Raw genomic sequence first — 24,992 nt, 5'->3', positions numbered from 1 at the left:
TTGAGATGCACTCTTGTGTGACAGTGATGGAGCCTTGGAAACACCTGGGCAGTGAAAATGCCAGTCCTCACAATTGAATGCCATCTTTTTGGCAGTCTTTGTAAAGATGTTCCATGAGTGAAAGGCTTCTGTAAACTAAGGAGTGTTGGTTGTAGCTGTGTTGGTCTAAGGACATAAGCAGCCAAGGTTCTTTGGGTAGATGTAATATCTTTTATTAGACCAGTTAAATAGTTGGAAAAATTGTTCTTTGCAAGCTTTCAGGCACAAACACCCTTCTTCAGACTTCCTATGCTTGAAGAAGCATTTGTGCCTGAAAGCTTGCAAAGAACAAATTTTCCAACTATTTAATTGGTGTAATACAAAAGCCAAAGAACCATATCTGGAAACTAAGTTAACTTTTGACCTTTTGAGGGATGGATCAGGTTTGCAGGGGATGAAGCAAGGGTAGGATAAGGAATCCTGTAGTACCACTACCTGAGCAGTATCTGCTTTTGTAGATTCAAAATCAGGTAGGCCTCACAGCTGTATTTGGCATCTCCCTTGTACCCTTGGCTTATTTATTTGAATATGGAAGTGAATTAAAAAGAAGGAAGCTTCAATTACAATGTTGATCTCTCTCCATAGAGCTAAAATGAATAGTAGTTAGACACACCCATGATGTTCCATTATTTGGATGCTTTTCCAAAATGTTTGGATCAGAAGTTTTTGTCTAGGTTATTTTTAACAATAGCCAGCCAATAGTGATTTGTAATCTGAACTAATGGTCAGAAGTAGGTCTGTACTAGGATGCAGCTGTGATAATCCAAAAAGTCACCCCTGGGGCTTTCTTCTGGGTTTTATACTGCAGCCTCCCTCCCCGCTCCCCCAGTATGTTATCAGTATATCTTTCATTCAAACAGTATAGTTAATTTACTAGACTGAGGAGTGGTATAAATATCAGGCTAATATTTTATACTGCTATTTCGCACTGAACCGTCACTACCAATTATGCAAAAACAAAAAAACCTTTTATTGTTGAAAGGTGGCAGCCTTGTGGGCTATTTGTAAAGGATATACATAGACTATAAAATGTGCTCTTAACATATTTACAACAGGTGAAATGTTTGTGAAGCATTTAAAATGGGGCAGTGTAGCGAATGTGCATGGGAAACAAAATGTATATATCTTACCATCCTTTTAGTGTGGAGGAAAAAAATTACCTATAAGCAATAGAATTAAAATGAAGAATAAATAGCTTTGTTCTTTTAAATATTTTTGAGGTCTGTAGCCCTTATTTTTACTTTTGAGATTTTTGTACCCTGTACTGGACAGACAGAATGATGGATGGACATGCGCATGCAAAGAGGTAACATTAAGAGTAGGGAGGGAACTCTTACTTTGTCAGATGCTTAGGCACTCAGAAACTTTTCATCTTCTAACCATGAAAGGGTCATGAGATCAGTTGAGTACCATTGTGCAGTGGTCATTAGCAAGTCCATTTGATTTTCCCTAGAGAACAAGTAGGTAATCATTAAAGATTAGTGTTCAAGAAGGGCATGGTTTGAGGTGCAAGGTTAATGCATTCTCTTCATTTTATGTTATCTTATTTTTATCAATGTGATTGCTAAATAGCATTAAGATTTGTTTCCAGAGACAAACATGACTTTCCTTCTATACTCGGTACACCAATACAGAGACTGAGGTAGTAAATTACTTTTAAATTACTTTCCTGTTCTTCTGGTGCAGGTAGGATTAATATGAACTAGTTCCTCAAATGTGTGCAAAGTGCAACTCTTTAAAAACATAAAATGGGTATTTATGTGGTGTACCCAACAAAATATACACAGTGGTGTATATATATTGGATTTGCCAAAAGGCCTTGGAGATTCAAAATGCATAAATAAATGTACGTGTTTCTTTTTTCTTACTTTAGTTGCTAATATATAATATATAGAAAGCGTAACATTTTAAAAATATAACCTAACAGGGACTTAAAGCATATTGTCTTTTTCCCATTGCTAACTTCCCTGATCCAGCAGCCTTTGAAGAAGTTATTGATGCTCGTCTCCAGTACTGTTTACATGCAGGCATCTGCAATTTTAAGCAACATCATAGAAGTGCAAAGGAAGAGGATAAAAGATGTCAGCTGAGGCAGAAAACCTACTTTATTGAAACCTTTGATAACTAAAGTCCTAAAGACATTTTACTCGGCTGTCCCAAAGAGAAAAACGGCTTGTCCTGAACTGGTTGAACTTTGAGGCTGCTGTAATCTAGGGCTCAGTCCTGCGAAGATGCTGTGAACACTCTGGCCCTGACCCTTAGGCCAGGCTAATCGTGCTCATGCTGTGTGCGTGTTTAAGTGTCTTCCTGTACAGGAGCTAGAGAGCATCGTTAGGATCAAGCCTTGGCAAGATACTTTGAATATTCAACAACTTTTGTGAATGTGGCTGTGTATGGGATTGTCTGGTTTGATTTGAATTTTGTTTTTTATTCACTGTGTAAAGTAAAAGGAGCAAGACCTGTTAATTAAGCTGCTCTGTAATTGTCAAGTAAATATTCTTTGCACTTCTCATCTAAGGATCTCAAGGTGCTTTACAAAGAATTTGTTCTTGTCTTCTCTCCATTAGATAGGTATTTGTCCCTAGTATGTTGGCAAACTGAGTTTCAGAAGAGGGAAGTGATGTGGACACGCAGCAAGTCAGTGCTGAGAGGAGTGCAGTTTTCTCTTCTCTGAGATTCATATTACCATATTTAGCCACATCCAGGATGATCTTGAATTTAAGATTCCCCCTCCCTCCCCCCCACCCCGATAACTAGATTCAACACATGGAAAAATGTAGTTGTATCCCAAGGTCCAAAGGTCAGAACTGTGCCTCATATCCCTGACTCTGTTCTTTACCTTTCATTATAACCCATGTCTGGAGCTGGGCCAGTACCTTGTTTTCCTTTTCACTCCTGAAAACCAGAGATGCAAACATATTTTAAATATGGGTTAGATTTAATTTTGGGAGAAGAGTATATAATTAGTAATTTAAAATTATAATGTGCTTTAATTTCAGCCAGAATATTTTGAAAACATTTGTAAACACAGATATAGCAGTCAGGCAAAAGGTAGGGTAGGGAGGTACCTTAGAACAAGGGTGGGCAAAATATAGCCTGCAGGCCAGATCTGGCCCATGAGGCCATTCTATCCAGCCCGCGGGGCCCCTAAAAAAATTTATAAAATTAATATCTATCTGCCCTTGCTTCCTGTCAAAAATGACAGGAACCAAGGGCAGTAGGACCCAGGGGAAGCCCAGTCGGATCCCACAACAGCAGGGCCTCCCTGGCCCTGCCCCCTCCAGCTGGGGCTTCTGGCCTGGGACCACATGGCTGCCCCGCACTGGAACCTCGGGGAAGTGGGGGCGGGAAGGGCAGGGGAGGGCCCTGGGAAAGGAAGCCCGGAGCTGGCACAGAGCCCAGGCTGGCAGTGGGGCTGGGTTACAAGGTGGTGCTGAGCGCGGGGGGCGGGGGGAAGGCACCCCCTCGCCTGCCCCCTGCCTGGCGCCCTGCATTGCAGCCACTTGTAGCCCAGCTGGGGCTGCCTGTGCCTGCTCCAGACAGCCCCACGTGGGCTGCGAGAGGCTGAAGCAGGGAGCGCTGGCCATGGAGCAGGCGAGGGGCCGGTTTTCCCCGCACTCAGCACCAGCTTCTTCCCTGCCGGTGAGCAGGGGTCGGTGCTGTGCGCTGCCCCCCAGCCTGTACCACAGGGCTGGGGGGCAATGGGAGTGAGCGGGCAAGGAGCCAGCCGGAGCACAGGGCCTGCACCCGTGTCCCAAGGCCAGTGCTGGCGAGGCCCAGAGCAGGGTGGCAGGAGTGTGGGGTCCCAGCCGGCAGGGGCTCTATGGAGCCGGGCCAGATCCCCCCTCTCCCTGCTGATGCAGCTCAACCTGGCTCCACAGACCTCTACCAGCCTTGGCACCACAGACCCCTGCCGCTTTGGGCCCCACCGGTGCTGGCCCTGGGACATTGGTCCCAAGATGGTGAGAAGGGGGTAGGGCACCTGTCAGGGGGTGGGGCTACCCATGCGGCCCTTGACAGCCTGCCAAAACGCGTAAGCGGCCCTCTGCCCAAAATAATTCCCCACCCCTGCCTTAGAAGCTAATTGTTTCAGAGACTAACTGGTTAATCTCTTAAGGTGCCACCCTCTCCTACCTTTTGCCTGACTTCAGACTAACCAGCTAATCACCTCCCTTCTCATGGAGGACACAGTGGTGAGAAGCTATTTTTGGCCATTCAAAACCTTACCTGTTCAGAATTTACAATTCAGCCATGGGCTGAGCAGCACATATGCAACTATAGCTTAGTATTGAGAGTGCTCTGCTGGAAGGGGGAGATGGGAGGAATGCAGAGTGTCAGTCCCTGCTTCAGGATTGTTTCTGTGCTTTATCCAGTGGCTGTTCATTGTAGAGCACATAACCAGGCCCCGCTCCCTGGACTGCCTCCCAGCAGAGCGCCTTACCTTCAAGGCTCCCTCTCTTCTGATCCCTTCAGTCTTGGGGATCTTTCTGCCTAGCGGCACAGCTTAAACAGGAGGGTTTAAACAAGGCACTGTGCCAGATCCCATGTTCCTGGGTGCCTCCATGCTGAGTCTAGTATACCACCTGGCAGCGAGGGACCTGATACGATGCCTCTTAAGCAGTGAGGGGCGCATTATGGAGGCATCTAGAAGCAGAGTACATGGTGGTGAGAGACTGGGCGTGCAGGCATGCTTCCTGTGTGCTGCCTCCTGCCCACCTGCATTTTTAACTGATAGTTGATTCTAAGATTAGGTTTTGTCCCCCCACCCCGCCATTTAATGAATGTATTGGAATCCAGAAAATGCAGTACATTTTTTAAACACTGATGTTACTCTTTTTCCCTTTCTAGCGATTAGATTATGGAATAGTAGAAACCACCCTACTGAACTATAAATGCCATTGAGCTGCAAAATAGCAAGATCAGATTCCGTTGTACTCCTAATTCTGTTGAATTAGTCACAGGCTTTCGGATCAGGTTCAGGAGTCCATATTTTCCTACAACATTTGAAATACTTATTTCATTGAGCCCAAGTGTTGATAGTCCTCCAGTGCCTTCTATCAGTTTCCCAAAAGTCATGTGTTCTATGTGGCTTGTATAAAACAGGTTTGGTACCATACAATACAAAAGATAAAGAAAGTACTACATCTTTTTTGTTAGGGAAAATATTTCAATTATAAAGTCAAAGTTACAAATAGAATTCAAGAAAATCCAGGAAACCCCAGAATAAGATATGCCTCATAATCCTCTCTCATAATTATGTGGTGTGCTTTTATAGGTATGTTCTATAATACTTGCATTTGTTAAATACTGGATGAAAAGGGAAAACGTTTTCTCTTGGGTAATGGAACTTACTGTGTGCTGGTTCTGTAGTGTCAAAATATTCTAAACCAACTGCATGTTAGGTTTATCCTGATAATAGTATGACAGTAAAGTTTTGTTTAGTTTTTAAATACAAATTTAATGTCCCATTCTTCTAATGACCTAATTTTTATGTAAAGGAATCTGTTACGTGATTAGTCATATTGGGTAAATATGTTAGTTTTAGGGAAAGCCTTTCTCTAAAGTGGACAACTGAGCAATGTTGTGCCAAAATATAAATTGCTATAATTAGAAATTAAGTACAGATTATTTTGTGGCCAGCATTATTAAAAGTCTAACTGGAAATAAACCAGGCTCTTTGAGGGCCCCTAAATACCTTTGTTTCATATCAAGAAAAAGGTTGATATTGACCCTAAAAAAGAAAATGGCCATCCATTGACCTAGGATTCATCTGTATTTCTGAATAAACGCATTTATTGTTAGAGAACTATAAAAGGTTAAAAATACTAGATGCTAATTTTTTCTTTTCTTTTTCCTGCTGTATATTCTCAATTTAACAGTATTTTGGAGAAAAGGATTATTCCAGAAAGAATGAAAAGACTAAGAATTAAAACCTCTTCCCAAACCCAGTTCTTTGTCTCACAGAGATATTGTTGCTAGGACTGTCCACCCTTCTCTATTAATAATGATTCAGAGGAATTAAAAAGCAGCTCATCCTAGTAGCATTCAACATTGCTCCCTATGAAGACTGCGCAGCAGTCCTCCCAAGAACTATGCCAGGTCTCTTAGTTGCTGTGTGTATGATTAGGACTGGCATGCAGTAGTGCAAAATAAGGATTGTCAATGTTTTAATGGAAAATATACTTTAAATCTTCAGTTTATGGTCTGAGAACTTTGTATCTGCTCTTTGGTCTCTGTAGTGATGGGCTTTCAAACAATTTATTAAGGAGAAAAAATGTTGCCCTAATGGGTTTTTCTTTTGTATTTGTTTAATAATTATTACAAATTGTTTGCTTTATTTTAAATTGATCTACTTCACATTAATGGTTTCTTGATAATTCATTGGTTTTTAGTCTTTTTTTATTTAAGAAGAAAGGAAGTAAGTAGTACTAAATTGGATTTCTTTGCATACGATACACCACTTCTTGGCATTGAAGGTTTTTTTTTTTTTTTAAATTTGGGCTGGCAAAACAACTAAAATCTGTAAATGAAACATCTCTAAACATGTCTTTGCTGCAGAGTTGATGCATGTTCTAACTGAGGTTTTGTCCCAAACCACTCTAGTCCTTTGCACAGAGAAACCTCTAACCCAAGCAGTTTAAGCCCAGGCTAGCAGACATTTTTGAGAATTTCAGCAGGTCGAGCCCAGGTTCTGCCTCATTCTGCTTCCACAGCATGCCTGTCTTGCCACAAGGACGCAGGCTCATTGAGCCCAAGTGTTGATAGTCCTCCGGTGCCTTCTCTCAGTTTCACTTGGGCCTATATTCTTTCACTCTACTTCTCTGCTTTGCAGTGGGGATGCTTCAATAGCTCTAGGCAAGCATGAGAACAGAAAATGGAAGGGTTCTCTTTGTGCATAGAGTACAATTCCTGGGTATTTCTGGTTCCTTCATCACAAAAATGCTTTCTAAGACTGACTAAGCTCCATCTTAGGAGTACTTAGTTATATTTTGTCTTCTCTAATATTCAGAAACTGTTTCAGATCCTTGCTGCTCAAACAGAGATCTTTTAAAATCCAGACCAACTTTTTCATGGCCTGTTTATACCCATTTGTTCTTGTGCTACCATTGTCATTCAGCTTGTATAGTTCTTGCCTCCCTGGTGTATTGAAAGCGAACCCTCATTTTGCTAAGCAAAACAAGCCAAGTTGTTTTATCTCCCCTTTTAAGTTAAAGTCTAATCCCGTTTTTTCTAATAACACCTCTTTGTACCTGTTACAGTATGTCTGTACCCTTCTTGAATATGGATGACTAGAATTGCAGAATGAGACCTTACCAGCACCTTGTACAATGCCATTAAAACTTCCCTGCCTTCTGACTGATGTATCTTTCTTTTTCACAACTGCAGTCCATTAACAGTTCATATGCATCTCTCATTAGACTACTGCACGTTTTTAATTCCAAGGGGATATCTTTTTCCCCATTTAACCTCTTAAAATTGAGTATGAGGTGATGGGGTGGAGGGTAGGCAGCTGCTGTGGCTCTGGCTCTAGTTCCATGGCCACTGCCCACCCCCAACTCCCCTACAGCCTTTCTTCCACATCTCCCTGGTGCAGCCATGGGCACAGAGCACGTATTTGCTCTGGCCTTGGCCTGACCCCATAGCAACTGCATGGAGGGCAGCAGGTAGGGGAGCATAGGTTTTAAAGGAGACACAACACTGTGGGGGCAGCAGGCATAGGGGGTGGGCAGGAAGGAGCAAAGTATGGGGGTGCAAGGGGCAGGGATCAAGTTCCACCACCTGCCTCCTCCATTGCTTGCCTGACCACCCTACCCTTTACTACCTCCCCATCCTCTGCTTATATATATATATATATATATATAAAATATTTCCACGTATAGAATCTAATTATGGGGGGTGGGGTCCTTAAATTCAGGGTTGTCTTGGATTCAGGTAAATATGGTAATATACCCAGAGTCTCCTGTGGTTCAGTGATAGAATCCTTGTCTGTCACACAGGAGACCTGGGTTCAATTCCCAGACACTTATACAATTACAGCAATGGAGGCGGCAAACGTCTGGACTCAGTCTGTCCTTCGGATTCTGCCTAAAGAGGGAATGGAAGGTCTGGACAGCCTCCACTCCTCAATGCTCCTGCCTAGGCATATGCGTCAAAGGTCTGGCTGACTTCTCACGCATACACCATGATTCAAAAGGATTGGTAGTTGCCAAATCATGTGATAACATAGCCAGGTTTTCAGGAATTTCCAACAAGTGGCCCCTGGGTTTACTCCAGATTTTCTGTCTCTGATTATGGTCTAGTGGTTGTATGTTGGAAGACTTTCCCTGTAGTGCCAATGGTTGAGCCATTTGTTGATCTTCATTATCTTGTCCTTCTCTTCTGACTAAAAGAATTCCATTGACTATCACTTGAGCTTGTACTTCTCTAAATATCTTCCCTAGCCTGGCATTGTCTGGGTTTACTCTATAATGAAAACACATCCTATAGGTTTATCCCTGTTGTACAGTCTGTTACAAAGTCTAGACCCCTCTTTACAAATTAAGGCTTAATTGGGCTTAATTGGCATTGTATGAGCCTTGTGTGCAAAAAGGCATATTTTCACATTGCACAAGTGCCTCCTGCCATCCAGTTTGTAAAGCAACACTTCCATTCTGGCTCATTATGGTCATGACCAGTAAGTGGGCTAAAATGAGAAACCAAAAAAGAGATGATGTCCCCAGGTAGGGGTAACATGAACCCTAAAGTGGATAACTGGGAGAAGAAGAAAGAGGTATATTGGCTCCTTGCCACTGCCCATTAACATTTAAAAAGCTTTTACATGTGAAGCAGATGGGTCAAACTACAAAATTCTCAAATTCTGCTGTGTAAGATCATGTATGGCTGTGATTCTTGACCAGCGCAGATGAGTAAAAGATGATATAGCAGACCTTTTTGCCCCTGAATTTTCCCTTATGGCCAATGTTCCCTCTAAGGAGTAGCGGTCCATGAGCACGCCGCCTCGTTCTGGCATAGAACACTTATAGAAGGGGGTGGGGGCTGGGTGCTGGAGCTGAGGGGCTGCACTCCCCCGCGTGGGGAGTGGAGCACTTCTCCGGAGCCGGTGGAACCCATGCCAGCCCCCGCCCCAGCCTCCATCAGTGCCTTGCTTCATCTCCAGGAGGAGCCGCTGCCTGCCCCAGGACACTGCTCCACTCCCCAGCCCTGACGCCACATGCCTCCTTGCTCGCCGAGGTGATGCGGGGGAGGGAGCAGTGTCCCGGAGCTGGTGGAGCCTCACTTGGGGCAGGCAGCGGCTGGTGAGGCAAGGCAGGGATGGAGGCTGGGGGGGGGGGCTGGTGCAGGCTCCACTGGCTCTGGGGGAGTGCTCCACTCCCCTGCCCTGATGCTAGGGAGCAGAGCACTTCCCCAGAGCCAGCAGAGCCTGCACCAGGCTCCCACCCCCAGCTCTCCTGGTGCATGACCTTGAAAAGGCTGTGTGCGGCCACACTTTTAGTTGTGTGCAGCTGCGCACGTGCACACCTTAGAGGGAACCTTGCTTATAGCCATACACAATTTGACTAGTGCCTTCTCCCCACAACACTTATTCCTAATTCACTTTACACACATGAGATTGGGGACATATGGAATCATCCAGCATCTGTTTACAGAACTGAATTGATTTTCTTATCTCTAAACATTGAAGGATGAACATTCAGCACCATGCATGGGGAAAAAGTGAAAAATTCAGCCCTCAATCATAGATTTTCTTCTTTTTTTAGATCTGCTGTCTGTTTCAGTCTGTTTCTTTCAAGATTTTTATCCTGCACTCACTATGGTGTACATATCATCTTTTTTTTTTTTTCAGCTGATGTTATTCTTTACTGCTGAGATCAAACGTGATGATGACATTTTCTGTTTCAAGCAGATTCCCAAACAGATTAACCTGCTTCATGAATTTGGCCATGTAGAAAATCTGTCGTGGAATTCGGGGTGGGGAAAAAGAGAGGGGATAAAAGAAAGATCTAATCTTTTACTGTTTATATCCTTTTAGTTCATTAATAAAATGATGTTGTTACTGGATGGGAATGATGTGTAGTCCAACAACAATACAAATTTTACAATGAAGATGAGCAGGAGACAGGTTTCTGCTATCAGTGTTCCATATTGTTTAAAGACAGACTGTCAGTCTTTTCAGGATGATTTTCACAATTGCTCATTTGGCAGCATTGCAAATGAACGTAGGAACTTGCCATACTGGGAAAGATTAATGGTCCATCTAGTCTGGTATCTTCCCTCTGCAGTGTCTTAAACTGGAACCTTCAGAGGAATGGAGAAAACCACCACAATTACCAGGCCAGCTGTGTATTGCTATATAACAGTGGTGGAACATTTTCTTCCTGACCTCTCTGGCAATGAAGCTTTTATGATTTTTATTCCAGCTCTTGTAGTCTAATTGCATATGTTGCTGTTGAAATTTGTCTAATCTTTTTTCTTTTTTTACCAAGCACCTGATTCTGCGCTTCTTGCTTGTTTTCAGTAGCACTCGCACAAATAGTCCCATCTACTTCAAGTAAGTGCTACTCAACCTTATTAAATATTGAGCCTGTTTCTGCAATAATATCCTACAGTAAAGAGCTTTACAGGCTGCTTATAGTTGTCTAAAGGTATTTCCTTGGACCTGGTTTATTTATTGCTGTCCTCCTCTTCTGTCATTGGACAAGGTAACTAAGACAACCTTATTGGCTTTTCACTATGTTAATCATTCTATGTAACTATGACTTATCTTGATTTCTTTGCTTTTCACACTTAACAATTTTCATGTGGTAGAGGAGGCACGTCTAATAACAGGCACGCTGGGCAGAGAAGCTGTGACTTGGTCTGTTGCAACTGAACAAGCCTCAGGGCAAAAGATGCTGAGGGTATTGTTACTTCTGCAGCATTGTGCTGTAGCAAACTGATCATATTGAGAAGATAAAGATCCATCAAGTACAGGAAGGTAGGCTTCATTATGCATTGGGGCAGTGAACTGGGTACTTGAGGCTGTGGAGAAGGAAGGAGATGGATTGGAGTTGGAAAGTTTGGTACGGTGCAAAAAAAATGCAGCCTTCCTAGAGAATAGGAATATCAGTGGCAGAGTACAGTGGAGAAAGCTAATGTGGAGGTAGATGAAGCTGAAGGTCCCAGTGAAATCCTTTAGAAAAAGCTTTTTGCTTTAAAAATAGTTAAAATAAAAGGAAAGAAGTTTCATTATTTCCAGTCTCTTCAGATGTTATGATGTGGCACAAAGGTGTACAGGGGGAGCAGTATGTTACTAACTTTTATTTTTTGCATGAGTTGGGAGAAGGGTAACTTTTTAGAAGTACTTTGGTCCTTGTGCATTTCGTTGAACTGGGAAAGTTAAATTAAGCCTTGAATCTGCCAATACTGTCACCAAAAGGTTTCTACTGACATCAGTGTGCTTTCAACCAATGCACAGATTCACTTGTGTACATAAAAGTTTGTAGGATTGAGCCCTGCAGTACCTAAAAACTGGCCTTTTGTGTCCATTTTTAGGCATCTGTTTATAAATAGATTGGGTTTTTAGCAGCAATAAACACCAACAACTTCTGTGCATCCATTGAAGCAGCAGTCAACTGACTGATGGGTTTACTTGTTGCTGTAGGTATTCTGTCTCTCTGAAAATTGGGGTGCTTTAGGTTTAGGTGCCCATAAATAGGTTTAAGTACCTCTCTCCCCTCATCTGAGCTTGGAAGTGTCTCATGTTTTTTTTTAGAATTGTACTATTTAGTTGTAGACTATAATAAAACGTGTCTAGAAATAATATTTTAAAGCAATAAAGCTGTTTTTATTTTGTTAATTTAGTTTTTACGTTATATTTTAATTATGGGATAAGCATTTTGGCAGTCAATCTGTTTTCATTCAGTGAAGTGAAAACAAGACTTTGAAACTGAGAAAGTTTGTTAAAAATAGCACATCAGCAATTCTACTGTAAAATGCTTCCCTGGCATTTGAAATCACCTCCGAATGAAAGATCACAACCATAATAAATGGACAGCTGGCACATCAGGGTATCTCAGGTGCCACCTTTGTTTTTAATTATTTTTTGTCACTTTCTGAATAAACAGTCTACTACTGAGCGTTACTCTCTGTGCTTCTGGCCTTTTGCATCTAATCTTATGCCAAAATATATTATGCTCATTAATTTGCTGTTCTATATAACTCTACAGAATATACTTTAATCTGTACAGATATTTTAGATACATAGGATTTTTTTGAAGGAAACTTGGGCACAAACATCTAAAAAAGTATCCTATATCCTGATTCAGCAAAATTAAGTACTTCTTTAACTTTAATGGAGCTATTTAGTGCTTAAAGATAAACGCACACTTCAGTGAATGTGGACCTACATCTGAAATGCAGATTTCTCAGTGGGTTTTATAACTCCTATTTTCTTTTTGTTTCCGTGCTCAAAGTAACAGTCTTGAATGCAGGATTAGATAAAGTAATAGCAGAAGTGCAGCTTTTATACAGCCAAATTGTGTAGTGTCACCACTGCTGCACAGTTTTGGCTCTTTGTATAATTTTGCCTAACGTCTTCGTGCCTGTTTCTGGTTTCAGCTTCTCTTATGATATCATTTAAAGGGCATTCAAATGATGGGGGGACCCAGCCCCTTAAACTTCAGATGACTTTTTGCTGAGTACTTAGACTGCAAATGAGTGACAGGAGGAGATGCTGCTGTTGACATTTTTGCCATCATCTTGTTTGGTGCTATTATGAAGTCTTTGGTGCTAGGATATTTTGATTCTTTCTTCCTTCTCTCTATAGCATTCACCACCCTTTCCTTTCTATCCTTTTCCTTTTGGAAGGATTTCTGAAGATACTCACTCTCTATGGCTTTGCCTCTTACTGTCTCTTATTTTCCTTTTTTAGTACCAGAGAGACGGAGATCAAAATGTGTTCACTTATATATTGATTTTTATGACGAAAATAAAACACTGAAAATAGACCATTTTTCCCCTGCAATTCTACTTTGTCCCCTTCCAAAAAAATCTTTGTCATCTAGCTTCTATGGTCACAACATACAGGGTAAACTTAGCCTTTGGTTTCCAGTTTGTGATATGATACCAGCCTTGTCTAGCCAAGAAAGTTCTGCTACCAAAAGTGCTGTCAGTGTATAGCGGCTACCACTGCGCAGCTGCTGCTCTGCCTGATGCCTCCCTACTGAAGGTTACTAGAGTTTAGAGGAAGAAATTGCTCAAAGAAGTAGGAGGGCACCCAGGACCTTTTATAGTCTACCTGACCCCAGCTGGCTCCCTTCTGAGCTAGTGGCATGGGACGGTGTCCTACCATAGAGGGAGAAATAAAGCTGATATCCTTAAGAATCTCAGGGAGTGGCTTTGACCATATCTGCTAGAGCATTTTTTTCCAAGATGAGAAGGGTATTCCTATTGAGGTGAAAAGGATTTCCATGAGGCTTCACAGCCAGAACAGGAGCATGCCCACTTGAAAGACAGGCCCCTGACAGAGACTATGCTCTTGCTCAGTTGCCCCTTTGGGGGGGGTGGGGAGGGTGAATCGGGGTGACCACCTCAGGACCTGCACTTTGGGGGGGGTCCCGTGGACAGTGCTGTACAGGTCCTGCAGACAGTGTCATTGGCATGTGCTGGGGGCACCACCACTCCACACGCCGCTGCCTTCGTGTTCTAGCCACTTGCCACCCCTACCCCCCAGCAGGCTGATATGCCTCGGGGCCCCTTACACCCCTAGGGTCAGCTCTGATCTTGCTGCCAGTGTCTGGAGAGGACTCCAGCTCTTCTAGTGATGCTCCAGTACTAGAAGCTTACAGTCGCACTGAGTTTGAGCACTTTCCCAGCTAGACCCCCTGCTTCTGTTTCTTGCCTTGGTTGGAGGTGTGCCCAAACGCATGCAGATCTGTTGTATTAGCATTACAGTGCCAAATCATTTGCAAGCCATAAAACAATTTTGGAGGGGAAGGGCATTTTTTGTTAGCAAACACTTTTTTTTCCTCTCTTGTTTGCACCTTTATGTGCCATCAGTAAAGCAGCATAGCCATACCTACTTTCCCTTTTAACCTTGTGGCTCTGAGCAGCAATGACCCAAAGTCAGAAAGGGTAAGGGGCAAGCCAAAGAAGAATAGGCAGGTGTTGGGAGGGTCATGACACTGCAGCACTGACCAGAGCTTGTTTGTTAGTTCTCACTGCGGTCCACCTGCTGGAACTTTACTTATTTTTGGCAGTCCAGGCTCTCCGGTGTCAGAAGGGAAAGGCTGTCTAGGAATAGGTCTACATCTCCTCCTTCCTCGTCATTGGAAAGGGGGTTGTTCTCAGAGGTGCTTTCCTCAGAGGTGCCTGCCCTTGAGATGGGAGTTGTGGTCAGGTTCTTCCTTTGGATTAAGTGAAGTACTTTTTAAATGTTTTGTTTCACTTCCAGACAGTTTGAATTTTGACCAGTAGAGTTCACGCTGGTGTCTAGAATAGTCACGAGGAAGTTTGGGTTGACTGCTGAAGGACTGCCAAACCTGCCATATGACAGCAAAGGGCTCAGGAAGATGGCATAACACAAAAATGGGAAGATTGAGCCACCTCAGAGGAATTTTGTGTGTGGACACAAACTTCTGCTCTCAAAAATAGAGCTCTGTCTACCAGGCCGTGATTAGCACCTTTTTGTTTTTGCCTTTGACCTGGGCTGCCACATGATTTTATTCCTGGTACAAGTCTGACATATTCTACTTCCGGTATAGATGATGACGTCCCTGTCTGGTTCAGCCAGTTTCTCCTTTCTCCTACTTCTCTCTGCATTAAGACATCCTGATCTTGTCTGCTGTGTACATGTCTTCTAGGCAGTCTATCCCCTACCTCTATCCCGGAGGCATTATGGGATAGCTGCCCAGATTTTTCAGATGCACTGATACACTTGGTTAGGCAACATAGCGGGTGTGAACATGCTTGAATAATGGCTGTCTTGTGGAAAATAGCTTTTGTGGATACATTCATGTTTGTTTTAATCAGTTCATATTAGCATCATGAAAAAGCTGCAAAAACACAATTGTACTAGTAGAGCAGTCAAAGCTAAAGATACAAAACTTTTTAGTTTATTGGTCATATCAACTTAGACTAAAATATAGAATTTGTTTTAAAAAGAGAGAATTTAAAATCAATGGAAATGGGTTTTTTTTTAAATTTCAGTTGCAAAGATAACTATTACAGTGCAGTATTTTCCACCCAACATTGGAACACCATTTAAAATAAGAAAACAAAAAAAATATTTAGAAGCAGACTATGAACAAAGGCTGAAATTGGCAACATGAAGGGTAACAACATAAATTAGACTCCTCACATTCTTTCAGTTTGAGTTACCCGTTGGAAGCTTTTTAATACAGTTTTCTTCTGAATGGCATCCCTGTTCAGCGAGGCTGAAGAGAACCTGTGATGTGAAGTAAATGGACCCAATCCTGCAAAATAGTTAGCATATTAAATGCCTATTCCTGTCCAGGATTGTGTTCAAAAGTCACAACCCCTGTTTTGGCATGAATGAAGGCTTTCAGCAAGAACTCTGCCTTTGCCTTGTTTGCTGAGTTAACAATGAATGTGAGTTTGTAAAAACCTCTTTTCTGAGGCATCTGTCGGTGATCTTTGGGAACAGAAGATGCTGAAGTTAGTTGGACTCCTTTACCTGCCTTTGTATTTATAGGCATCTCTTACAACAGTTTCACTCTTCCACTGCTCTGACTTTGCATGGTTTCTTGCAATAGATCCTGGATTTGTTATATTTCCTGTTAAAACAATGGCAGATATTCATGTAAGAAGTTATCATAGTTATTTATAATACAATAGAAGATACTCAAGCTGGTATCAAACTTGGTCTTTCTGTGTAGGTAGAGTTAGCTTTTTTGTTTAAGCAGACATTAAAATCTCTTACACTTTGCATCATCTGTATTATTAATAGCTTGTAGGACTGTATGCTAAATCACATTACTCCCCTGGAAATAGAACTGAGCATATAAAAGTATGAAAAATGTATTTTTTTTAACAGTAAAAAAGTAATTTTCTGACATAATAGCCAAAATAAAGTGCCATGAAGCTATTAGCACTAAATTGAATTTTTTGGTATGTAATTTAGTATAAATACTGACAAGTTTTTAAAAAAATGAGCTCATTAGTCATTCAGTTTAGCGGCGCTGAGGCCGCAGTCGGCAAGGGCGTGCGTTTTTATGTCTGCTTCAATTGCACACTTCATTTATTTGGACATGGCATAGGCGGCTTTCTCTGTCACACGGCATCACTGCTCGATTAGCAAGTTTCGCCCCAGGGCAGCTGGGACGCTTTGCTGGGGCAGATGTTCTTTTCAGCTTATTCACTGGCCATTCTTGGGTTGTTTACTGTTGTCATGGCTACCACCATTTCCATAGCAGCCAGGCTGCTGTGTCTGAGGCAAGTGAATATAGTTATAAAAGGATAATATTTTGTTCTGTCTATAACTTGCCATCTGTCAACTGACTGTTCATGATGGATTTGGAAACCAATTTGAGAATAAGGGCAGCCAAGTGACAATTTCTGTTTCTATTAACAATAGGTGTGGATGCAAATCACAGGGTGACTTCAGTGTAGCCTTGGTTTTATTTTTTTCCAGATTTTCAAGGCTTTGCTTCCACTGCCTTTCCAAGCACAATTTTACATTCTTATTTACACATGGAAATGACCGAGTGTCATCTTTGTGTTTTGATTAGAGGCAGGTGTTCTTTACCCTCTCTGCTGTACTATTAGCTCATCCCAATACATTGACTCCAACTCATAACATGCCTCCTGCTAGCACTGATCATTTATAATGAAGTCTAAATACTCCTGACCCAAATTAGGTAGCAAGCTTGAGAGGAATAAGAGAGAGCAGACACACACAAGAATACAATATGATGAGAAATATACTTCGTTGTAGTTTACTTAATAGTAGCACTGGGATCGTGTATAAACTTGAACACATTTTGGATTCTTCCCAAAGAACCCTTTGGATAAGTTGATCTCTTTTCACTGTAGAGATTCGGGTGACTCTATGGTTTGAAAGAGCTTAAAAAGATTAGCCCAGTTGTAAATAATGTATTTATTGGTTGATTTTTCCAGATCCTGACATTGATGCTGCCACTGCCATGATGCTTTTGAATACTCCCCCTGAGATACAAGCAGGTTGTGAGTAGATATTTCTATAGCCTATAGCACCATAGACATATAAAGTTAATATTCTCTTTTCATAAGTATACAGCATATCAGACAAAAAGGAGGATCTGATGGAGAAATATAACTTCCCCTGTAGATACTTACCTTACACTAAGCATTGTTCATGTTATATTTATTATTACATGAAAAACAATAATCTCTTTATCCTAATATATTGGAGAGAGAAGTTATTGTTGTTCATGATATACCTACAACTGAGTGACATTATTATTGTATACAGATGGAGCAGGTGAGCTAAGACCAGAGGGAACAGCCAGCAGAAAGAAAGAAAAGGATACCTTTATTTTTGATTTTGTTTTCATTTTGTTTTGGTGTGACTCCATCAAGTGTGTAATTGTGGCCACCTGGTCGCTTTCTGGTCACTTGGGCACTGATTCAAGTCCTTTCTTGCACGCACAATATACATTTTGCCCATTTATCATAGCGAGTGCGAGGGGTTTGAGCAGGCTCCAAAGAGAGAGGCAAGTTTTGACTTCTTTCCCATAGGTTCTTTATTGTTATTCTGTGACTGGACGCACCGATGATGATCTTTTTCTTCATATTAGCATAGCTCATAGGAGCTTAATCTCAGGTCAGGATCTCATCATGCAAAACACTCTACAAAAAAGAAACGGACCGTCCTTTCCCTAACTAGATTGCAATCAGGGTTTCAGACAAAAGGGTACACACAGATGGACATGGATCCCCATGGGGAAACAATGACAGCAGTACTAATCAGCACAATAAGTAGTGATACCAAGCAACTAGTAGTCTTAAAGTACAGACAAGTTTGAAATCACAGGTGATGTGAAGCTTTACTTGCTTCCCTGACATTGGGTTAGTTCACGTAGCTAACTCAGAATTCTAGGAGAAGCTCTGATTAGCACTTTGTTGCTCTCCTGGGAATGAAGGCCATTTACAATCAAAGCATTCCCTGCCCAACCAAGAGGAGTTGCAAGAAGATCCTCTGTCAGCTTTCTCTAAAATCCCTGGGAAAGAGGATCTTTAGAGAAACATCCAGGGAGGAAGAATGGCTCACCATCTTCCATCTCCACAGAGAAGCGGAGAATTGCTTTCAGTCAGGAAGGAAGTAGTGCACAATAGAAAAAGACAGAAGAACTCAGCAGAGAATGGGTAGAAAAAGGAGCAGATTTTGTTGATGGAGATTGAATTGGGATTACTAGAAGGAGTGTCCAAAAGAACACTGGAGGATGGGAGGCTGAAGGAATCTGTTAGAAAAAAAGAATTAATGGCAGACAGGGGAATTGGGAACAGAGAAGGAACAGGAGGATGAGATGAGCATGGGGAAGGAGATGGAGTAGAAAACCAGGAAAGAACAAGCAAGATAAGAGGAAGGGAGAAAGAAAAGAGTGGATATTGAAACTGATGAATGCTTGAATGAATGCATGAATGCTTGATGAATGCATGAATGCTTTCTGCATTGATAGTTGTGGCTTTTTTTTTTCTTTTGACAATTTCATTTCACTCTATAGATAGTATTAAACCAGTTGGCCAAAGACAACATAGGCTTATAGCCTCTTTCTGACCTTTTTTTAGAAATGTATCAAATTCCTACCCAGATAGAAAGTGTACATTGTAAGCCTCCTCTACAAACTATAATTTCAACTACTAATATGTAGAGAGATAGGAAGACAAGAGAAGAAGGTGAAAACATCACCAAACTCAACCTGTCTTAAAGATGTCAGCAAATAATAAGGCCCCCATAAATGTCTCCAGACCAGAATGTAGCCGCAGGTGGAATGAAGCAAGTTGAGGAAGTATGGCTTGGATGAATGGTCTGTATGGTGGATAGAAAGCTGGCTGGAATGTCAGGCTCAACAAGTAGTGAAAAATGGCTCAATATCTAGCTAGCAACTGGTATCAACTGAAGTGCCTGAGGGTTGGTCCTGGGGATAGTTTTGTTCAATGTCTTCATTAACGATCTGGAAGACAGATGGGTTGCACCCTCAGCAAGTTTGCGGATGAAACTAAGCTGGGGGGGTATAATAGATATGCTGGAGGGTAGGGTGAGAATTCAGAGGGACTTAGATAAATTGGAGGATTGGGCCAAAAGAAATCTGTTGAGTTTCAACAAGGACAAGTGCAAAGTCCTGCACTTAGGATGGAAGAATCCCATGCACTGGTACAGTCTGGGGACTGACTGGCTAAACAGCAACTCTGCAGAAAAGGATCTGAGGGTTACAGTGGACAGTAAGCTGGATACGAGTCAGCAGTGTGCCCTTGTTGTGAAGAAGGCTAACAACATACTGGGCTGCATTAGTCAGGAGCGTTGCCAACAGAATGAGGCCTCTATTCTGCACTGATGAGGCCACATCTGGAGTACTGTGTTCAGTTTTGGGCCCCACACTACAGAAAGGATGTGGACAAATTGGAGAGAATCCAGCAAAGGGCAACAAACATGGTTCAGAGGCTGGGGGTCATGACTTGTGAGGAGAGGCTGAGGGAGCTGGGCTTATTTAGTCTGGAGAAGAGAAGACTGAGAGGGGATTTAATAGCAGCCTTCAACTACCTGAAGGGTGGTTCCAAAAAGGATGGAATTAGACTTTTCTCAGTGGTGACAGAAGAAGAAGCGGTTGGTCTCAAGTTGCATCAAGGGAGGTTCGGGTTGAATATTAAGAAAAACGTTCTCAGTAGGAGGGTGATGAAGCACTAGAACAAGTTACCTAGTGAGGTGGTGGAATCTCCATCCTTGGAGGTTTTTAACACCCTGGTTGACAAAGCTCTGGCTGGTATGACCTTTTTGGAGATGGTCCTGCTTTGAGCAGAGGGTTGGATTAGATGACCTCCTGGGGTCTCTTCCAGCCCTAATTTTCTATGATGAACTGAACAGAACCAGGAAGAGGGAGCAAAATGTATTAAGCCATGATTGACCCTCCAGAATTAGGGATGTCAGACTCATTGCATCCCCCCTGACTGTGGAGTTCCCTGCACGCTGGATCTGGATGCAGCCATCGCTTACTCTCTGCCGTCAACATGGATTCCCCTTGGGGCTCTTTGCCCTTGATCTTGACGGTGGGCTCTGCCCCCAAATTCCTAGCCCCTAAACAGGCTGTGCGGGCCAGATCTGATGCAGGCCATATGTTTGATGCCTCTGCTCTATGTACTGTAGTACTGTTGTTCTCTCCTCTGTGCGAATGTAAAAGAAGTGAAAGAACAGCTTATTCTGTGAATTTCAATGGGCCTGGCCCATTTACCATATTAGCAAAATCTTAGATGACTCACCTCAATTAATTTTTATTGTGCATTAAGAAATTATTGCATGAAAAGGAACTTTTGATTTATTTTCAAATAAAAGGTAAATGAGTTATAAACATTTCATGGTAATCCTGAGCATTTTAGGGAAGCTCACAATTCATCTCTATTCCCTGTTACCAACTGTAACAAGTCTTTAAGTCAAGTTATAAATCATCAGCAAAGTAAACATGCTGACGTTATTGGAGCCCTTGAAGAACTAGGATTCTATTTGTTGTATTAGGTTACAGTATCATGCGTGTGCTTAAATAATCACAGCTGAAAAATGGCCCTTGTTTTGACAATTAAGAGATGTGAAATGGGAGGAGCATTATGTACAGCTTGACCACAAATGTTAATAACTAACTGTAAATGCTGCTTTCAGTAGTAGAGCACTTTTGACTAAAGGTGTTCCTGCTACCTCAGCTGATCATCAGTGCTGCTGAAGACAAGAGCCAAGCCTAATTTCAAAATATAAACATGTGGCAAGTCAGTAAGTGCAAATCTTTAGCCCATCCTTACACTCCAATAATGTTTAACAGGATTGTGAAACGCAAATGTGGGCAAAACAGATTATGTTGTAGTTTAGTTCATGTCTGTGTGGATAGATGAGATCAACTTGCTGTAACCATTTCACAGGAATTCATCAGTATTAAATCCTGCTTCTTCACCGTGATGAGAACATGATTCTGTTTTGGACAGTAAAGACCCTAAAACACGTTATCACAAAGGTCACCTACAGCCAGACTTCATAATTCTGTTTCAACTTTATTTTTGTAGTGTACAGTCAAAAGCTAATGTCTCCTCAGCTGCATCAAGAAAGCCAAAGAGGGTAAATCATTCATTTGTTATAATAAATTAATTAATAACTTTCTAGCACGTTAAAGATGCAAGAGCTATGTAAATGCTAAGAAGTATTTGTTATATACCATTTATAATGCTCATCATGGTTCATCGAAGTTGCAATGATACCTTGTACAGTTTCAAACCACTATGAAACCCAGTTTGCCCAGATAACAGATTATGGTGTCCGAGTCATGCCATAATTCTAGCAATTTGCACACTATTGTTGTGCCACTCAAATTGTGTTGTCTTGGGCATATCCCTTAACTTTACTGTAGCACAGTTTTTCTGTGCAAACAGTGAGGATAATTTTACTACTTTGCACTGTTAGGAATCCTCATATTACTGTTATCATAAATTGTAAAAGCCTTAATGCATCTACAATTGATGAGCTTGTTTCCTGCCTGGAACAGTTGTTTTAGAGGAGGCAAGAGCTAGAGGAAGCAAGTTGTGCATTCAACTTATTATTCTTACTAATGAAGCCATTGCTGTATTCCAAGCATTGTGACAGGGATTCTGGTCATAGTTCAAAAAAGTCTTATTTTAAGAGGTATGTTGGCATAATAGTTGCATTGACTTGCTTGGAATTGCTTTACTACTTTAGCACATTGAATTTGAGTTAATAGAAAAATAAATAGCAATTTGCTGGAAAGTAGAAGTTGAGGGAACCTTGCAGTCTGAAAATTTCTCTTCCACTTTGGACTACAGTAAGTCCAAAGTAGCTTGAATCCAGTAGTTTGAATCCTTGCAAAGCCTGTCTTTTAGAATGCTTACAAAAGAGTTTTCAGGGGCTTTGAGGGATGGAATTTTGTAAGTACTTGCCAGAAAAATAATGATGAGCCTTTGGGTCATCAACTCCTCTTTTGGAAGTGCAACTCATTTTTGTCTTGTGCTACCTACAACCCAAACTCGATGTCTCTTTTAAAAAAGGAAAAGTGAGGTCTGCATTGTTTTTATAGATCAAAAAATTGCTTTGAAATGAAGTGGTTTTTCAAGCCAACAAGAGTGACTGAAAGTAGAAGACTGGTTTTCAGGAATGGTTAGTCTTGCAATAACAATTAGTAGAAGAAATCCTGCACTGGAGTAACAGATATAAAGAACTGCTGTTTTGTTCACCTTGACTATAAAACTTGATAACCACAATATTCTGTGTTTACTTCTTGTAAAAAAAAAACAAAAAAAAACACAAAAAACCCTCAGAAAGCCCAGTAAATAAAAGATCTGATCAAAAGTTTTCTCTTTAGTGCTTATGTCTCCAAAATGCCAATTCATCAAAAAGGAATTTTTTTACAGAGCCGTGCTACTTTTGACAAAAAAACTAATTTGGAGAAAAAATAGATTGGAATGTTTCACTTTTGCATTGCAGTATTCATTTTTCATTTTAAAAATTAACTCTATATTATTAAATGAAAGTTAAAATTGTAATTAAAAGTTTCAGTCAACTTGAAATGATTGGGTGGGTCAGAGTTATGGCTTTATGTGAAGTTTCAGTTATTAATTTTTTTTCATTCCATTTTAGAACATAAGACATTTCAAAATCTTCAACACTTTTAAAATGGAGGGATGGGGAGGAGAGATTCGGATTCCTTTGTTGTTCTGAGAAAAAACAAGCAAATTCCTCCATAATAAAAAATTGTGCTAGAGATCTGTGATTTCTTACCCTGTTCCATGTTCCATTTTTGATGGATGATTGCAGAGCCTGAACTTGTTTATGTAGTTTTCTCCTAAGTTTGTGAGGAATTGACTAGCTAGAGCAGTCCACTTAACAGAAAAAACTGAAGCAGGGAGGGAGAAGTCAGGGTGGGCAGTCTAATGAGTGCAGTCTTGATTTGGAGTCATTTTAGAGGTGTACAGACTGTGTGATTAAAAGCTGAGAGTGTTATCCCTTGAGGGACAGAATGGAAGAAGTTAGGCAGATGGGAACAAGTTCTTCCCTAGGGTAAGGCTATTGAATTGAGTACTGTTGCACATTTGGCAAATAATATTTGCTTGTGGCAACTACTGATGTCTCATCAATGGTGTGTCATAAGTATTTTCCTATTTTCTATGCTTGTAGCCTGAGATAAGGTGCTCTGGTTTAGGAGACACTGCTTAATAGACACTGCAGTGGAAGAGTAGTTGGCAGATGAAGGCTAAATCTGAGAAACATTAGTGGAAATCCTATATCTCTAGTCTATATCCATTTATTTTGTAGTATGAGAGAGGGGCCAGGGAGGACATCCCCTGTTTGATTGCCTGCATCCCATGATACCAAAGGAGGCACAAAGACCAGTCTGCTTTAACAGGATACCTGCATCCTTTACTGTTTATCTAATCTTTTTTTTCCTTTTAATCAGGTGGTAAGACTTGCTCAGTATGTTTATTCGTGCACTATAAAACCTGTATTCCCTGTACTGGACTGGATGCTAGTTACTTTAAACCAGAACAATTAATCAAACATGTACCTGTCTCCCAAGTGAAATACAGCCAGTGTATATTTGTTATATTTTTTCCATTTACATTTCCTAACCTTAAATAATACACCGGCACCAACCACATTTCACTCACTATTGTGTGAATGAAGAAGCTTATTTTCTACTGTAACTTCAGTATGGTGGATGATTATACGCTTTGCTTAGCTCCTTGTCTTTTTTTTTCCCATTCTAATACTTATGCAGTAAAATACTTGCCTGAGAAATACTTAAGATGCTTCAGTCAGGTAGAGATGAACTTGTTTCTTGTCAGAAATGCAAGATAATGGACATCACCTTGCGAAAGAAGTCATAAAGGATACCATGTTGATTGGGATCTTCAAAACTCAACTGCATCATGTATAAGAATATGTACCCTGTTAAATACTCCTTCATTTGGATATGGAATGTGTGCATAAATTAGTAGCGCTCTTTCATCTCTGATATTTATCCACATTCAAGCTTTCTTTATTTTTTTGGAGGTTTTTTGTGTGGGCTAGGTTCAAATCCTTCTAACATTATATGAACATAATTTTATATGGGCTGATATTATTAGTGTTATCCCAGTATAATTAAATGATAGATAATATTCATGTAATTCAAAATTTTGCTGGAAAACACAGTAAACCTAAGAGATTCTTTCCCTCGGAGTACTTCAGAGATGTATTTTTTTGTTTTTGTTTTTTCCACCCAGTTAATCATTTTGGAGATCTTGATGCACAGTGTAAAAAGAACTACCCCGTAACTGATATGCACAGGATCTGGTTTGGCTCATATCAGCATAAAATAAGATGTTAACTGTATTGAGAATTATGCCAGAGTAAAATTGTTGTAAGATCTGAATCCATTCTATATGGTGAAAAATTTTAGCAGTGTTTTGGAGATCGGGGACCTGATTCTTTTCTGAAATTAAATTTAAACTCCATTAATCTGTGCAAATACTTCTGAGTTTATTATACTGGTCTGAGAGGCAAATCCGACCTAGTATCGGTGTCCATTCGTGACAGTGGTGAAAGATGAGAGATGATTGTATTGTCCTAGTCTCTGGGGCAGCTTGTGGAGGAAGAAAACTATATTAAAAGGAAATGTATATATTGGATTGACTTTCTATAGCCGAGTTTATTTCTCAGGCATAAAAGTTCTTTAGATGTTGGACATGAGGATGGCAAATTACTTTTCAAATATGTGCTAGAAACAGTG

The 24,992-nt window shown here is 41.0% G+C and overlaps 1 protein-coding gene across 3 annotated transcripts in view; it reads left to right on the top strand.

Annotated features, from left to right (window-relative positions):
- The first annotated feature begins 17,037 nt into the window (after window positions 1-17,037).
- The window catches only part of LOC102370602 (forkhead box protein N3-like), a 40,170-nt gene continuing 32,215 nt past the window's right edge, over window positions 17,038-24,992 (top strand). Inside the window, exon 1 of one of the 3 annotated variants that reach the window (XR_003092271.1) lies at window positions 17,038-17,220. Coding sequence is in view for 2 of the 3 variants with exons in the window: in XM_025194831.1 (XP_025050616.1) it covers window positions 17,181-17,220 (40 nt within the window). In the remaining variant the exon portion in view is untranslated. The remainder of the gene's footprint in view (window positions 17,221-24,992) is intronic. The other 2 variants (XM_025194831.1, XM_025194833.1) reach the window with 2 other exon arrangements.

The sequence above is a fragment of the Alligator sinensis genome, unplaced genomic scaffold (assembly GCF_000455745.1).
Source record: "Alligator sinensis unplaced genomic scaffold, ASM45574v1 scaffold943_1, whole genome shotgun sequence".
Lineage (NCBI taxonomy): Eukaryota > Metazoa > Chordata > Crocodylia > Alligatoridae > Alligator > Alligator sinensis.
This window is presented reverse-complemented; position numbering and strand designations above follow the sequence as displayed.